The sequence below is a fragment of the Cololabis saira genome, chromosome 15 (genome assembly GCF_033807715.1).
Source record: "Cololabis saira isolate AMF1-May2022 chromosome 15, fColSai1.1, whole genome shotgun sequence".
Taxonomy (NCBI): Eukaryota; Metazoa; Chordata; class Actinopteri; order Beloniformes; family Belonidae; genus Cololabis; species Cololabis saira.
Genome location: NC_084601.1, coordinates 21,156,159 through 21,173,145, shown reverse-complemented (window position 1 = coordinate 21,173,145; position 16,987 = coordinate 21,156,159). Strand labels below are relative to the sequence as shown.

The 16,987-nt window shown below is 39.8% G+C and overlaps 1 protein-coding gene across 5 annotated transcripts in view; it reads right to left on the bottom strand.

Annotated features, from left to right (window-relative positions):
* Nucleotides 1-1,404: 1,404 nt before the first annotated feature.
* khdrbs1b (KH domain containing, RNA binding, signal transduction associated 1b) overlaps nucleotides 1,405-16,987 on the bottom strand; it is a 28,042-nt gene continuing 12,459 nt past the window's right edge. Inside the window, exons 5-11 of one of the 5 annotated variants that reach the window (XR_009784127.1) lie at nucleotides 13,973-14,100; nucleotides 12,687-12,927; nucleotides 11,631-11,698; nucleotides 11,372-11,430; nucleotides 8,593-8,989; nucleotides 6,594-6,658; nucleotides 1,405-2,170 (exon numbers count right to left, since the gene is read on the bottom strand). Coding sequence is in view for 1 of the 5 variants with exons in the window: in XM_061741074.1 (XP_061597058.1) it covers nucleotides 8,883-8,989; nucleotides 11,372-11,430; nucleotides 11,631-11,698; nucleotides 12,687-12,927; nucleotides 13,973-14,100 (603 nt within the window). In the remaining 4 variants the exon portion in view is untranslated. The other 4 variants (XR_009784129.1, XR_009784130.1, XR_009784128.1 and 1 more) reach the window with 4 other exon arrangements.

Here is a 16,987-nt window from a genome sequence, read left to right as displayed (position 1 = left end):
AGCACAACCCGATAGTTCACAGCTAAAAGGACAGACGGGAGCGACAGACACTCATGCATGCAGGCATGAAGGAAGACACACACAACTTGCTCCTATTCAAGTCTACCTTTATTGGTGGCTGCACGGCAACATTTACTTTCCTTTCCACTCTTAAGCTTTTGACAGTTCATCGATTCAAAGACAGCATCCGAACCATCACTTACCCACCATTAGATTACAGGAGACATGGAAATCATTATTTCAAACATAATAGCCATAAAGACTGAAAAATGGTCTGTTTTGGATATGGCCCGTTGACATTTCATCTCGAATGATCGCTTCAATCCTGATATCTAATGTTCTATCATATAAGCGGCAGCCTTTTTCAATAAACCAAATGGAGCCTCTGACCAGTGAGTCGGGACAGAGAAATTTGTTTTTAATATAGCAAAGTACAGTTTTGACCTCTAAATGCAATGCTGCACCACAGGCAGCTGTAATATAATCAGCTGTGATGGCAATAGAGGGGAATCAAATCAGCAGAACACGGATGGATGGATAGATGGATGGGTGGAGGGGATGCCCATCTTACCCTCCGTGCCTTTTTGTTCACATGCAGCTGTCCCCTTGGCTCCATCCAGCCGAATTAACATATTTGGATGTTGAACTGCGGAGAACATGCCAGCGCTGGTTGGGAAAATATTTGACATCTGCAGGGACGGTGCACACAAGTACGGAAAAGTATTAGGGCCATGCAGGAGAAAAATTAAAATAATATTTTAGAGGAGGGAGATCTTTTTTTCATGATGCACTTCGAGAAAAAAGTCTAAATGTCGAGAATTATGTTGAAGTACAATTTCGAGAAAAAGAGTCTAAATGTCGAGAAAAAAGTCTAAATTGCGAGAATAATGTTTAAGGACAATTTCAAGAAAAAAAGTCTAAATGTCGAGAAAAAAGTCGAAATATCGAAAAAAAAGTCGAAATGTCAAGAATTATGTTGAAGTACAATTTTAAAAAAAAAAGTCTAAATGTTGAGAAAAAAGTCGAAATGTCAAGAATAATGTTGGACAATTTCGAGAAAAAAAGTCAAAATGGTGAGAAAAAGTCAAAATCTGATGACGATATTGATTTGAAACACATATCACACATATGCAGTTGCATAACTTCAGAAACGTACCCTTAACGTTCCACCCCAAGGATGTAAGTTAGTTAGTTAGGTACAGCTGCTGCTACGTAGCTGTCAGTCGCTCTCCTAACTGGATTTTATGGGCCAGAGGAAACATTTCCACTTTATTCACGAAATTGTATTTCAACTTTATTCTCAAAATTTCGACTTTATTCAAGAAATTACAACTTTATTCAAGAAATTGTATTTCAACATTAATCTCGACATTTCGACTTTTTTCTCGAAATTGTATTTCAACATTATTCCCGACATTGACTTTTTTCTCGAAGTGCACAATAAAATAAAAAAATCTTCCCCTCAATATTTTTTCTCCTGCATGGCCCTAATACTCTTCCATACACAAGTACATGCAAATGGGGATGGATTAGAATTAGACACCTTTGGGCCACCAACTTCCAGGATCATGAAGTTCCATGATGTAGCGTGCACTTGCTGTGAACTGATGTGCACTATTGGAGTCCCTGATTCCAGTTTCTCGAGGCCATAACGCATGAATACTACCATTAGAAAAAAAAAGTGAAAATGAAGAAACTCAAATATATGGATGTGAGGTATCTTGGAGAAAGGAAAGAGGGTTTCATTTATGTCTTATTCAAGGGTTAATATAAATTAAATACAATTTCACAGCCCACTAAAACAGCGGTGCTCATTTTACGGTAAATCATGCTGTAACAATTACATTTTTGTTGGAAGAGAGGGGGGTCTGCAGAAGCTCCGCACGGAAGCATACAATCATACTTCAATTGGGTGTGATTACGCAGGAATAAGGCATGATAATTCAATACTGACAAAACGCATTTAAACACTCGAAAACAGTCCAGGTGAAAGGAGTCGTTGGTTAGGCCGTGGTGGTGCAGACAGATCTCTTCGCTGACCAGCTTCAGTCTTACTTCCTGCCGGAGGAGGACTGTTCTCCAGCTTCTTACCTCCCGCCCTGACGCCTTTCCAGACCCATCCAGCCAGCAGCAGAAGCGCCCGCCATCCGGCTCCCCGAGCACCGCCTCACTGCAGTCGAGACAACCACAAGAGTAATGACTTACAGTGATTTAGAGATAAAAGATAAACTTGAGAAAGAAAAAAGAAAGAGAGAAGGGGAGAGGGAGAGAGAGCGAGAAAACTGCATCTATAAAAAGGTCATTTTCCTGCCAAGCGACAGTGTTTCCACGGTAGCCAAGCAACATTTTCTCAGGCGAAGGATGATAACTGGCATCTCTGGTGGTTTTGGACCGTCACGTTAAGATTTCAACCAACAGCTGAAGAAGTGGTGGCAGGTCTCAGTTTTCAGAACATTTCTGAGCAGCGGAAAAGATACAAGCAAATAAGAGCCAGAGGCCGGATGCATCTTTTATGACTGAGGGGTTTCCGTAAAGTCTGGACACGATGCAACTAAACAGACATTTTACAGAAAAGTCTCAGATTTCTAAACCAAGAATAGGACTGGGGATATTTGCTTTCTCCTGCCTTCACTGCATCACAAGAAATCCTCCTGCATTAGTCGCTTCCGCCAACTGAAATCAGCGTAGAGGGTAGCGAGTTTTGTGTAAAACATAATAAACAAGTGGGTTTTAGTAGAGGGCAACCTGAGAGGATCAACAACATAACAACTCACTATTTACACCACATAATTATCAAAAGGTACAGCCAAAAGAGAGAGAAAAATACAGCAGGGGCAATATCAACTGCCCCCTTAGTGCTTTTATAGGATTTAAGAAGTAAAGTTCAAGGCTGGCAAGTTTATTTGTATAGAACAATTCAACACAAGGTAATTCAAAGTGCTTTACATCAACATTAAAAGCGCAAGACACAATTAAACAGTAAATAACAAATAAAATGAAATAAAATGATAAGAAAAGAGGTAAAATAATAGAAAGCACAAGTTGTTAAAACGTAAATGGTAAATGGTAAATGGCTTACACTTATATAGCGCTTTCCAGCTGTACTCCTACAGCCCCAAAGCGCTTTACACTGCAAACATTCACCCACACACGCACACATTCACACACCGGTCGTCGGCGGAGCTGCCATAGACAACGGCGCTGGCCTGACAACCGGGAGCAACCGGGGGATTCAGTGTCTTGCCCAAGGACACTTTGGTGGACACAGGCGGAACTAGGGTTCGAACCACTGACCTTCAGGTTCATGGGCGAACGCTCTACCAACTGAGCCACCTTCCACAGTAGAGTACAGCAGGTACATCTCATTCTTACAATGGTAAGAATTATGTTTCTATACGGTCAAAACGTACAAAGACCGGGTCAAATACAGTATTACAAAAGTAATCTGTGCCGATTCATGCGGTGAATTAAACCAATTTGACAATTATATACCACAATGCCTGCATTCAGGGCCTATCTATCACTAGTGTAACAAAATCATAAGTATTTAATTTAAGAGTACGCTTAAATAACAAATGAAATGAAATAAAATGATAAGAAAAGAGGTAAAATAATAAAAAGTTTCAGTCAGGTACTCACCGATGACCTGATCAGCAGCATGGGGTCCAGACCTCCATAAAGGCTGATATTTTGGCAGTTTCCTGCTCTGGAGGATTCAGGTTTGTCTGCACGACAACAAGAGAGGAAGACATGAGAGGTGGCCTTACAGGAGCAGGTGTCGCTGCACGTCGGTCTGGAAAGCCCATAAAACAATGTGGGGCTTCGAAGTTCCACAATGAAAAACATTATTCACGAGTAGCAAACATTCAAGACGGCAGCGCATCTTCCCAGGAGCAGACCTTGCAATTTCAGAGCGGATTCACCAATGCTGCCACATTCAATCAATCTCTGGTTGTTAATGTGCAGCTACGACTAATTAATGAGTAGAAAGCTCCACCCAGAGAACACCGTAAAGAAGGTGTAGAGGTGCGTAATCACCTTTCACTTACCTGCTGTACTCTACTGCCCTTATTTTTTAACAACTTGTGCTTTTTATTATTTTACCTCTTTTCTTATTTTATTACAGCCTATTTGTGATTTAAGTGTACTCTTAAATTAAAATACTTATGATTTTTGAAAACTGCGCAAAGTTATGGATAAGCCCTGAATACAGGCATTGTGACGTAGAATTGTAAAATTGGTTTGATGCACCGCACGAATCGGCACAGATTACTTTTGTAATACTGTATTTGACCCGGTCTTTGTACGTTTTGACAGTATAGAAACGTAATTCTCGTCAGTTGTGTGAAATAAGACCTGGAAACAGGCATTGTGGGAATAGAATTGTCAAATTGGGTTAATTCACCGTACGAATTGTTACAGATTACTTTTGTAATACTGTATTTGACCCGGTCTTTGTACGTTTTGACTGTATAGAAACGTAATTCTTGCCATTGTAAGAATGAGATGTGTACCTGCTGTACTCTACTGCCCTGACTTTTTAACAACTTGTGCTTTTTATTATTTTACCTCTTTTCTTATAATTTTATGTCATTTTAATTATTATTTACTGTTTAATTGTGTCTTTCTACTATTAATCTTGATGTAAAGCTCTTTGAATTACCTTGTGTTGAATGTTGCTATACAAATAAACTTGCCATGCCTTCATAACCCAGAAATGGTGTAAAAAAAAAAAAAAAAAAAACGTGATAAGTAAATATTTCATGTTGCTCTGACAGGGACATGGAAGTATTAAGATTGTTAGAGATTGTTAAGATCTGAGTTCCAAAACTGGAACAAAAAGGAAGTACATTTATAAGGAAAAGGATTTTTTTTTTTTTTTCTGCTCTTATTTTAAAATCATGTCAGTTTTGGTCCTCCATACTCTGGGGCTTTGACATTTGACAGGTCACCTGAGCTCAGTTTCAGAATAAAAGCTCGACTCCGCACATGCATAAGTTATCCACTTAACAGTTGGGACTGAGGGAATCACATTAGAAATGCCATCTTTTTAAGTTAAAATAAAATATTTCTTCAACATTTATAGGAGGTGCTTACAACCCATAAATATGGGCCTGTGTTTATCAAGCTTTTCAAGGTGCCATTTTAGTCTTCAGTGCTTAGAATTTCAGAAAAGTAAATGTTTTATCAAACTAAGGCGGCAAGTGTTGTATTTTGTGCTGCACTCTCGGGGAGGAAGTGATCGGGGAAGAACAGGCAAAGAGGCTGGATATGATTGGTAAGCATTTTAGCTCAATAGCTTCCAGGTCATGTGATCAAGTTCACAGGCTGCATGAGATACACCTTTTGATTTCATATTTCAAATCTTTTCAATGTAAATATTAGCATTTTAGCTCTTCAACAGCTTTAAACACAGTATCTATGCTCATATCCCACATTTTATTTTGAAAACAGGAAGTCAGGACACGCTAAGAGTCTAATCAAACGGCATCGACTATGAATGTGAACGCAGTGACTGGGCCGAGCAACAGCACAACGACCCAAAGTAGCAAACCAACATCAGACTAACTGCGAGCGTTGAAGCTCTAGAAAGATTCAAACGTGCACGAGCAACGGCCAAAGAAATTCAATGAACTGAAGCAATGTTGAGAATTCTTCCACGTGAATGTTATGGCACTTTTCCACTCGTACCTACTCGGCTCTACTCATCTCAACTCGGCCAAGTTTCTTTTCCACTACAATTCAGCATCTGGAGCAGAAGTAGGAGGTTGGAGCGAAGCTGCTGTAAAGTATTTGATTGTGTGATCTAAACGAAAAAGACAACAACACTAAAGATGTAGAACCTGGAGGAGATGATATATGTGCTGCTGGGTTGTGTTCGATATTAAGTTAAAAAAAGAGAGTGAGAGAAGCTTCAAGTGGCGACGCTTTTTTAGTTTGTCTCGGCGCTGCTGAAAAGTCAGCTTGGAGCCATGAGCAGCTATGAAGTGACAGAGCTCCTGGTGGATCTGGTTCTTTATCGTTCCTTATCACCGTCTAGATCCCTTTTTAATTATCTCCTCAGCCACCAGGTTTATGAACATCTGCACCTCAGAGTTGTATTAACAAACAGACTTTTGCGCTGCCATTGCTGGTGGAATAAAATGAACAAGAAGCTGCCGTCAGAGTCGCTCTTTCGCTGATTTCCACCTCCTGACTCAGGCGTCTGACTCCCAACCCCCCGACCAATCGGTGGCCTGTAGTGTGATGACGTCAGATACAGCCGACTCAGCCGCTTAGAACCTCGGCAGAGTATTTACAGAAAAGTATCTACTTGGCACGTTAGACCCCTAGTGGAAAAGAACCAAGGCGAGACGAGTCAGGCTGAATAGGGTACTAGTGGAAAAGCGCCATTAGACACGCAGCATGGTCTATTTCTGCTCAAGTCGGGCTGACAAGCTCTTGAATCATAGGGGAACTTAAAATTAAATTGCGCTGCTTCCTACACAGCAGCGTGAAGCATCTTGGGTGGGACCAGAGGCCTCGACCGTTGCAGGTTTGCATGCCCTGCTAAAGTGTGCAAGGCTGTGTCTCGGACGAAACTGCGAACCAACCTGGGGGTTGGATGGTCTCCGGCAGACTGTCCGTCTCTGGGCACTCGGCTGACCGATTGCTGTGCCTGAGGGGAGGACAAACCGCAAATCAATACCTTGTCTAAGAAACACGGGGGAAAAAAAACACTCAATAAAGATCATGCAAGTCTACAGATGCTCATGCAACTTGGACTGTCTTCTTCGGATAACTGCACAAACAGAACATTTTTAATATTACAGTAAGCAACTTTTACACAGCAAATTAAAGTAACAGCAGCTCAACTGTACAGAAGATATTGACACAGATTTGACTCCTCCGTTCATTTTAGCAGAGTTGCATTAACATTATTCTATTATATTTTGTTAGTACACAAAACAGTTATTTTGGTACATAAAATACACTACTGTATGATGTTGAAGTTAAGTTTTTCTTACTTTTTGAGTTGATTCTTTTTGTTGCCATGGCAGTAAGAATATTTTGAGCAAGAGTTTGGATATTTACCAATGTTTATATCAAAGGATGAACACACGACTGAAACGGAACATTTAGGGTTAGGTTTACCTTAACAGTGGAGTTCTCTAGGTTATAACCATCCTCTCCATTGCACTGCCATTACTCTGAACTAAAGTAGCCATCGCGCCAACTTCTTTCAAGACAATGAGGTCTAGACCTGAATGGTGGTTTGAACTCAGTTAATTTTCAGATGCTATCAAATCAATTCTCATTGACGATTACGACCACAGGTAAGAGGATTGAAAAAGTCTTATACATACCCAGGCATTCAATGCTTTACAACTCTATACACATTAGGAAGCTATCCAGGTTATTTTAGAGGTCTTACCTCTGGATCCTTTTTAAAAAGTATAGAAAGAGAGAAAGAGAATAAGTTGTGCTCTTTTTATAATCAATCAAGACATCATTTAGAACGGTTAAAGTCTTCAGACGTCAATACATTCAATTAGATTTAAAAAGCGGTTTTGAATGAGAAACAAAAGGAAAACACCTACATCTGACTGCTGGAGGTTGTTTTTAAAGAAAATGCCATTTCAGAATTTACATAGGACAGGAAACAAATAAAGCAAGTTAAGTTTCATAGGAAAAAAAAAACAGACTAAGCTTTATTGACAAATTGCTGCAAAACATCTTTTGGACAGATTTAGTAACCTATTTAGGCAAGCTTACACATGGAGCATAATGCATTTTATGGAGAGGGTACAGATATTAGTGGGAGAATAAGTACAATTAGGATGTTTTAAAATATGTACAAGAGGTCGAGCTGAGCTGCAGGATCCCTTCTCTATAGAAAGAGAAGACCCATGTGGAGATTTTTGTCCCAATCCTTCTTTGTGCATGCAGTTTATATAGAATCAGATCACAAAAATCAAGACCTGAACTGCCGTTTTTAATCTTAACACAAGGCCGTGTGTCGACCCCATTCTCATTAACAATCATTTTGTTTTATTACAATTAATTAACAAGTAAAACAAACTGAGGATATGAGGACAGGCCATCTCAACAGTGTCTATTAGGGCTATATTTCAAAACTCTAAGTAGAATTTTCAAATATTGCTGCCTGAGTCTAAATGGAAATTGTTTTACAACTATTTAGAAACAAGGCATTATCAAGAATGAATTGTACCGATTCCATTAACACTGATTTAGCCTCATCTTAATTTAAGATTTGATTTGTGTTTGTATCTATATTACATAATTGAAAGTTTAAAGATTTTTTTTATTTGGCTATATTGACAGAATTTTGAAATGTAGCCTAAATGGGAATCTGCAACTGACTTTTGTATTTAATAACAATTAAAATGGATTCCTTAGACAAGTAGGTCTTGAGCTACTAATTCCACTAGAAATGACTACTCAAAACAGTTAATGAAAATAATAATAGTAATAATAATAACGATCAACAATGTCACAAAGCCAGAGGGGTAATAAGAATTCTTGGAGAAAAATATACAGTAAATAAAATAGGAGTCAAAACAAAAAGGATGGCAACTTCTCCTGCTTTACCCATCCAAGAGCCTCCTGGTAGCTTTGACAGGCAGTCGATCGGTAAGGAGGCGTGGAAAAGTAGGAGTGGGGGTGTTTGTGGTCAAATCTCAAAAACCAGTTCCGATTTTCAGTTCCCAATTTGCTCTCTCGTATAAAGTCCAGAGTTAAAAGAGGAAGGAAAAATAAAAAAGGGGGGGTAAAAAAAAAAAGAAAAAAACGGCCAATTACTTTTGTCAGGCTTGTTAAAGCGAGAGCTGCCGGGGCAGACAGGCTGTTATCGGGGTGACACTAAGGGCGCTGCATCTGCTTCAGTACTGCCGGTACGGGTGATCCCGGTAGGTCGTCTTGGCCCCTCTAGAGGACTGAGGAACCTTCCCGGGAACCGCCCGCTGGGTGCCGTTCCAGTCGTCCTGACCTGCAGGGGCAGATTCAGACATAAAACTATGCAACATTGTTCCACAGTGACACCAACGGGGAAAAACGTCATCCTGCACATTTACAACCGGGCCGTCAGTGTGAGCTCTGGGGATCGATTCAAATGTTAAGAATCGATTCGATTCCGATTCTTAAGATTCAGAATCGATTATCAAGATTTGATTCGATCCGATTCCGATAATGATTTGGGTTACTGTTATGAAAACTGTTTTTTGAGCTGTTGCATGAATGATAAGACTGTGTAGTTATATTATAACTGTGTTGGGCAGAATTACCAAACAGATCCAGGGCAGCAATCAGAGACGTATGAAATCGATTAAAATTTTTCCCACATTCCGTTTTAATTTTTTCCATTTTCGGTCTATTTTTTAATTTTTGAGAATATGTTTTTTTAGAATTTTATGCAAATGTAACCCCAAGACAGTATTTAAAGTAGGGGTGGGCGGTACACCGGTGTCATAGTCATCACCGGTGTGGCACTGTCCCACGACATGGATTTTGCAATACCGTCAATACCGTAATAAATCAATTATAAAATAATAAGCCTAAATAAGGCAATATAAACGTCGGTGATATGCAAGGTTTGCTGCCGTGTTGTGACAGCAAGAGGTGGAAACACAAGCAACCTGTTTCATCACTTAAAAAACACGCACGCCCGTGAATATGAAGAGGCAACCCGGGCCAAAACGAGCGCAAGTGGGACCAGCAGCTGGTCCCGGTGGTCCCGCTGCTCCCAAGACAGCGGTCCCAAGACTACACAGCTTTCACTGCAGGCATCGTTTATGCTGCTACACCTTACGACAAGAGTAGTAAGAAATGACAGGGCTTAAAGTATTCTGGCACTGTGCTGGATCTCCGGCGTACAGAGTTTTTTTTCTCGGCGTGCGAGCTTGACTGCTTTAAAAAAAAAAAAAAGGTTTGAGAGAAAAAAAAAAGGTTTGAGTCAACCGAGTTCGTCTACCAATGGAATGAGAGGAAAGCAGCTCTGGCGCTCAACCAAACTAACACTAGCCAATCAGAAGTAGAGCTGGGCGGGTCTTTGACGGCAGCGGAGCGCAGAGCGCTGTTTCAACCTGCTGGAATACCAATCACCGACTTCAAGATGGAGAAAAAATTAATGAATGTCGGTTTAAAATAATCTTTTTGCCCAGAAGAAAAAAAGAGTGACAAAAAAATACCCATAACCATGTTCTTCTCTCGAAAAAACACACATGTACCGCGGGCTTTAGAAGAAAAAGACGCTGCAGCGCGAGTCGGGATGGAGCGGCTCAGAAGAGCAGTGAAATACGTGCGAGGCGGGGCTGATCTCCGCAATTTGAAGCTTTGTATAATAATTATAAAAAAAAAAGGGTTGCTACTATGTGAATATCACTTATCACGGGTTCTTTTTGGAACGTAACCCTCTCGAAAAACAAGGGATTACTGTATATGAATACTCATGGCATAAACCTGTCAAGTTTTGATTTTAAAATTAAGGGAAATTTTCCACCACCCGCTGTCCAACCAGCCCAACCGAGGTCCAGTATTAGATTTTAAGACAGGTTTACAAAATATTTAAAATATAATAAAAATAAATATTATATATATATATATATATATATATATATATATATATATATATATATATATATATATATATATATATATATATATATATATATATATATAGAGAGAGAGAGAGATATGTAAGATCTTTAGGTTTTTTGCCAAATAAATGTGTTGAGAATGCATAATACTCTCCCATGTCTCTTTTTGATAAGGATACTACCATTTACTTATTATATTATAAAAATATTAACCTTATTCACATAAAAGGGACAGGACAGGCTACTCCTCCCAAAACGTACCAAAAAATACCGTGATATTATACCGTCACCGTTCAAAAGATGAAAAATACCGTGATATTAATTTTAGGTCATATCGCCCACCCCTAATTTAAAGTAATTAAATATAGACAATTTATTCAATTATAACTGAAAACTTTAATGTTTTCATACCTTTAAACATATTAAAAGGCAAAAACATGGCACCAGTTATTCTTGTGTCCAACAAAAAATTCCTTTTTTGGGCATAAACAGTTGTAATGAAAGAAAAAAAAAAAAAAAAAGAAAAAAAATCGATCTTTAGACATATAGACATAATCAATTTTTAGAAATAATATGAGAATCGATTTAGAATCGGAAAATCTTTTTTTTTTTCAACAGGCCTATACATTATCAGTGCAAAACCGATGATGTATGAACAATATTTTAAGACTCATAATTTTGACATTTCTGGTGTTTTTGGGCAGTTACAAAAACTTTACAGTGGTTTATCCTCTTTTTTGTAAAATATTTGATGAAAGAATGAAGTCTTCTCTTACCGTATGACTCGTATGACTCTGTGGTCTCTCCATGTCCGTAGTCATAGTATTCTGGTTCGCTGATGGTTAAAAACAAAAAAAAAACGTTGAGCTTTGAGAAATCTCTCACAGTTGTGACGTCAAGGGAACGATTAATTCATTCATTCATTCATTCATTCATTCATTCATTCATTCATTCATTCATTCAACTGAAACAAGGCGATGTGTATGCATTTTATAAAAAGCAGGTGAAAACCAAATAAACATGCGACTGACTTACACCTGTGGCTGGTTGTAGTAGTTGTCGTAGGACTCGTAGGTCGTGTCTGTGTAGCTCTCGTCGTAGCCCTGGAGGAGGGGGAAAGGATTTCAGCGGGCGCTTCTTAACGAATCAAGAATATCAAGGTGTCCCTAAAGTACTGGACTTAAACTAAAGCAGGCATGCTCCTCTTTCATCTCCGACACTGGAAATCTGTCGCTCCCAACGGGATCGGAGGCACCATTCAAACCAAACACAGAGACCGGAACAATTTTGTTCAGAGAATTCATGTTAAACAAGGTCAGCTTTCGCTGGCAATCTTGGGAGCGTCAAGTCACTTCAGTGCAGTTCAAGTCAACTCCTTTACATGATTGTTTTCATTAACATTTTTGCCATTTAGCTTTATGGGTGAGGACAACAGTCTGAAACCCGACTGAAGAAATTTAATCGTCTGACATAAACATTTTTTTATTAACCCTTAAAATATCAAATCCCTTTAATTCTGATCTAAAAGGTACGGAAGAGTATTAGGGCCATGCAGGAGAAAACATATTTGAGAGGGGAAGATTTTTCTTTTATTGTGCACTTCTAGAAAAAAGTCGAAATGTCTAGATTAATGTTGAAATACAATTTCAAGAATAAAGTTGAAATTTCGCATTTTTTCTCAACATTTCAACTTTATTCATGAAATTTTGACTTTTTTCTCAAAATTGTACTTCAACATTATTTTCGACATTTCAACTTTTTTTCCGACATTTCGACTTTTTTCTCGAAGTGCATAATGAAAAAAAAAATCTTCCTCCTCTAAAATATTATTTTTCTTTTTCTCCTGCCTTGCCCTAATACTCTTCTGTAAAAAGGGGACCGCACATTGTCCAAGTGACATCTATCCTTGTAAGAAATGCATTTATAAATGCATATTAAACTAATTTATATTGTTTTCATATGATGTTTGCACGTTATTGCAGAGTACATGCAACACATCTCGCACCATGACTTTTGAACGAAAGAAAAGCAAGAAATGCCACCTCTTTTTCAAAGTGTCCGACAGGCTTGTTAGATAAATGATGTACTTACATAATCCTCGTAACCCTCAGCAGCTGCACCGGAGGTGTGCTGATGGGCAGGGGGGGGTGCCATCCTCTGGGGGGGTCCGCCAGCTGGAGGTCTGGCCCGGGCCGCCACCGCTCCCCTGACGGGTGCCGAGGGAGGTCCTCCTCTGCCCGCCAGGCTGCCCCTCACGGAGCCGCCTCTGGCCGGGCCGCCCCGGGTCACGCTGCCCCGGGCACCGGAGCCACGGGGAGGCATCCCCCTCCCCCTGCAGGAAACAACGCACAGTTACAACTACCATCGTCTACATGCAGGTAAAGCTAACACGGGAATATACACTCAGAGTGGAAAGCTAGATGGATCAGAAAAGATATTATGGATATTATGGACAAAACTTTAGACTTTAGACAAAAAAATACCAAAGGTTGTAATGTAATGATGAAAAAAAAAAGAAAAGATCTTTAGACATATGAATGGATTTTTAGGAATTAATGAGAATCGATTTAGAATCAGAAAAATCGATTTTTCAACACAGGCTTACTAGAGATGCCCCGATTGTATTTGGCTATTTATTTATTTTTTATCTTGTGTTATAAAATTGGATAGAAATAGTAGTTACATAGTTATTTGCTGCTACGTATAACTATATACTATAATATTTTTCATATAAACAGCAGGCTGTAAATTTGGATCATAACTTGCTTGAGATCAGTGAACTGCTGCTTCTCTTCTCTCAAGCGCCTCCAGATGTTTGCTTTAATCCATATACCGTCATCAACAACTGAAGTGGATGAAAACCTTTCAAAGATTCCTAAAGAATGGATACTGTTCAAAATTCCTTCACATCTTTTTAATCCATTTTAAATGTTGACTATTGTAATATTTACATTTTTTCCCCAGGTACATTTATTAAAAAAAAAAAAAATGTACTAGTATAAAGTCAACTCTATTGAATTCCATGTTAAAATGCGCAGCTTTACGTCAGAAATAAACATTTATATAATAATTCAAACAGTTTTGGTGTCCATTAATAGATTTTACATCCAATAAGGCTTTAATATCACTTCAGGTGAATTAATATAAAGAAACACATTTATTTATATCACGGGGTGAAGCCTTTTATTTGGTAGTTTGGTTAGCCATTGGCTGCCCTTCATCAGTCATGTTGGGGCTACAAAGCAATCAGTATGTATGTATGTATGTATGTGTGTTTTTTTGTTTTTTTTTAATCTAAAATTGCAGATCGTGGCTGTGTATCGCATCTCCACTCATCTTTTCCCACTCTTTCAAACTGCGTGTGCATGTGCCTCTACCTGAGAGCTCCAGCAGGCGGGAGGCCCCTAACCGGCATGCCCCCTCGTCCTCGCGCTCCGTGCTCCTGCCCTCCGTTAAGGTAGCTCATCTCCATGAACTGCTCTTGACAGATATCGTCCATCATATCCTACAAAAGCAAAAGCATGGAAAAGATCGATGGTGAAAAACATCACAAATCATGGGGAGATGCAGAATTGGGGGCAGGGGTTGGAAGCCATCCATCCACGTTCCCCGTGTTGCCCCCATAATGCACAAAATGTACATCTCGTTTCACCACACTTCCTGACAAGACTGCATAACGGCTACCTTTTTTTCTTATTAAATCTGCAGAACAATATGTTGGACAGGATTGCCAGCACAAACCCTGCAACATGATACACTGTTCTTCTTCTGGGAGCAATTGGAAGAGCTGAACTTTGACCCAATCAATTCTCTTCCATATTTCAGTCCCCGGCCCGGAGTGGTGGCAGGTCTCAGATGACCGCAGAAGGTATGGAGAAAAAGTGTGTGTGGTGGTGGAGGGGGAGGGGGGACATTGCAAATAGTGCTTTTGGATTTATCTACAGTAAAGAAGCAGGAAAATCAATTCAGTTGACTGACTCCAAATCCATTTTTTAGAGTAGCAGCAGGGTCTCAATCATATCTAACAAAGACCTCATCTTCACAATATGTTTAAATTAACCTCAGATCTGTAGACATTACATGACAATGGAAAATCTGCAAATCTTCCGCACAGAAGCAATGATCTGCTTTAACATTTGCAATAATACACATGCAGGTATAAAATAGTGAAGAAAAAAAATTACATCCTCCAGAAATACCAAAGCACAAGCATAGGTAATAAATCAAAATTTAAATCAATAAAATACATCCACCATACATTTTCTAAAGAACGTGAGTCCCTTCTTAATATAAAGCCCTATTCAAAATGATGGGCATCATGCCTGACAGATTACAGCGTTTAATTGTAGTGACAGGTGCTGTAAGGGACAGCACTTTACATAAAAGCAATACCGAAGCCGCAGCTGGTTCACTAGCCACATTCATCTTGCCGCTGATCCAAACAAGTCTCTCTTCTATCGCTCTGTGAACACCAATTAAAAAAAAGCCAAGACCACCCAAGCCTCTGGGTCTGCTGTCCTGATTTGGCACGGGCCACTCTCAGACTATAAGACTCAGCCAGACTTGACAGCAGACCAGGCTGTCCTGCACTAAGCTATTGCAGCATAAAATGCAGAAAGCAGGCGCCAGCTGAATGTGCCCACATAGCTGTCGAGGAGCTGTAAATCTCAAGGCTTTTTTTCCCCCCTCGCTCCCAGAGGACCGAGACTCGGATACCGGTGGCAGTGATGGACACATGTAGCCGAGCTTCATGAAGGGCTAACCCTGCTGACACAGTGAAAGTGACCCAATTCCTCCCGTTATAAGCTGATTGCTTTACGTGCCTGGACTGTGCCATTGAAGGAGTTGGTTCGAGGTAAATACCCACACGATTCTCTGACTGTCCTACTGGGCTCTCTCCCAAAGCTGTGCCACTTTAAACGGGCCCTGCCCTTTCTGAAAGGTGCAACATCAACAACACAAGAAACACAGTAAGGTCTCAAGCTTTTAATTAGTGACTGCGTTTACATGCAGTCAATAACCCCTTTAAAACCCAAATATTAGCAATAAGGTTTTGCACGGCCATGTAAACACCAATAACCCCTCTGAATAACCCGAATTTGCTCATATTCCGGTTTTTAAAAACCTGAATATGACCCCTGGGTTACTCCTTTTAAAACCCGAATAGTCGGTCATGTAAACGCCAAACGAAATATCCCCATCAAACGGAACATTTATTTGTTTTCGGCGCATGCTCTTTTCAAAAGGAATCTTGGTCTTTTGAGTCCAGGACGTACTTCTAAACATGGAGAAACGCAAGACCACGCCACACTTTTGGAGTGAGGAGGAGACTAATCACTTCATAAATGTAATGAAGGATATGAACATTTTGGCATTTGTAGACGGTAGAAAGTACCGGGATAGTGAGATTTACAAGAAGGTGAGCGAAAAGTTGCGCGAAGCAGCATTTGTTTTGAATTTGGATACAGGAAGAAGAAGCAGAAATGACGGGAATTGCGTCATCACGTTCTCCGCGCGTCGCTGGTTTGATCGGGATATCCCAAATGATTAATTACCATGTAAACAGGGATAACCCTGTTTGCTCACGCATGTAAAACGGAATATTCTGAATTTTTCAATAACCCCAAATTTGACTGCATGTAAACGTAGTCAGTGTAGTCCCGATCGATCAGGCCTGATCATGTCTTTTCAAAACATCGGTATCAGCCAAAAATGGATAGGAACATACCTAGTTAATGTTTTTATTAATTATTAAAATCGTTTTATAATTGAACAGTGATCCCTCGCTATAACGCAGTTCTCCTTTCACGTCTCGCTGCTTCACGGATTTGCATTGTGCATCGTGTTCTGCATTCTGATTGGCTAAACAGTCTCCCCGCTTCTTCACTTCCTGGTCGCTTAGCAACAATGCTGAGAACGGCCAATGAGCTTCAGCGAGCAGCTCAAGAACGGGACCCTTTGATGAATCGTTCATTAAAGTTCTCAGATATAATCCATGGTGGCATGTCGGTTTATAAGAATCTTTTTGCCCAGAAAAAAAAGCGACAACAACTACCCATAACTATGTTCTTCTCTCTAAAAAACACACCTGCACCGCAGGCTTTAGAAGAAAAAGACGCTACAGAGCGAGTCAGGATGCAACGGCAGTCAGAGGAGCAGTGAAATATCCGCAGTCAAAATTTGTCCTACTGTAGCCTACTTATTGTATTTTGTTTCATAATCTTTTTTCATTTCCTCCCGTTCAAATCCAATTAATCGGGTCGCGGTGGGGCGGGGCTGATCTCTGCAATTTGAAGCCTTGTATAATAATTTAAAAAAAAAAAAAAAAAAGGTTGCTCCTTCACAGATTTCACTTATCAAGGGTTCTTTTTGGAATGTAACGAAAAACCAGG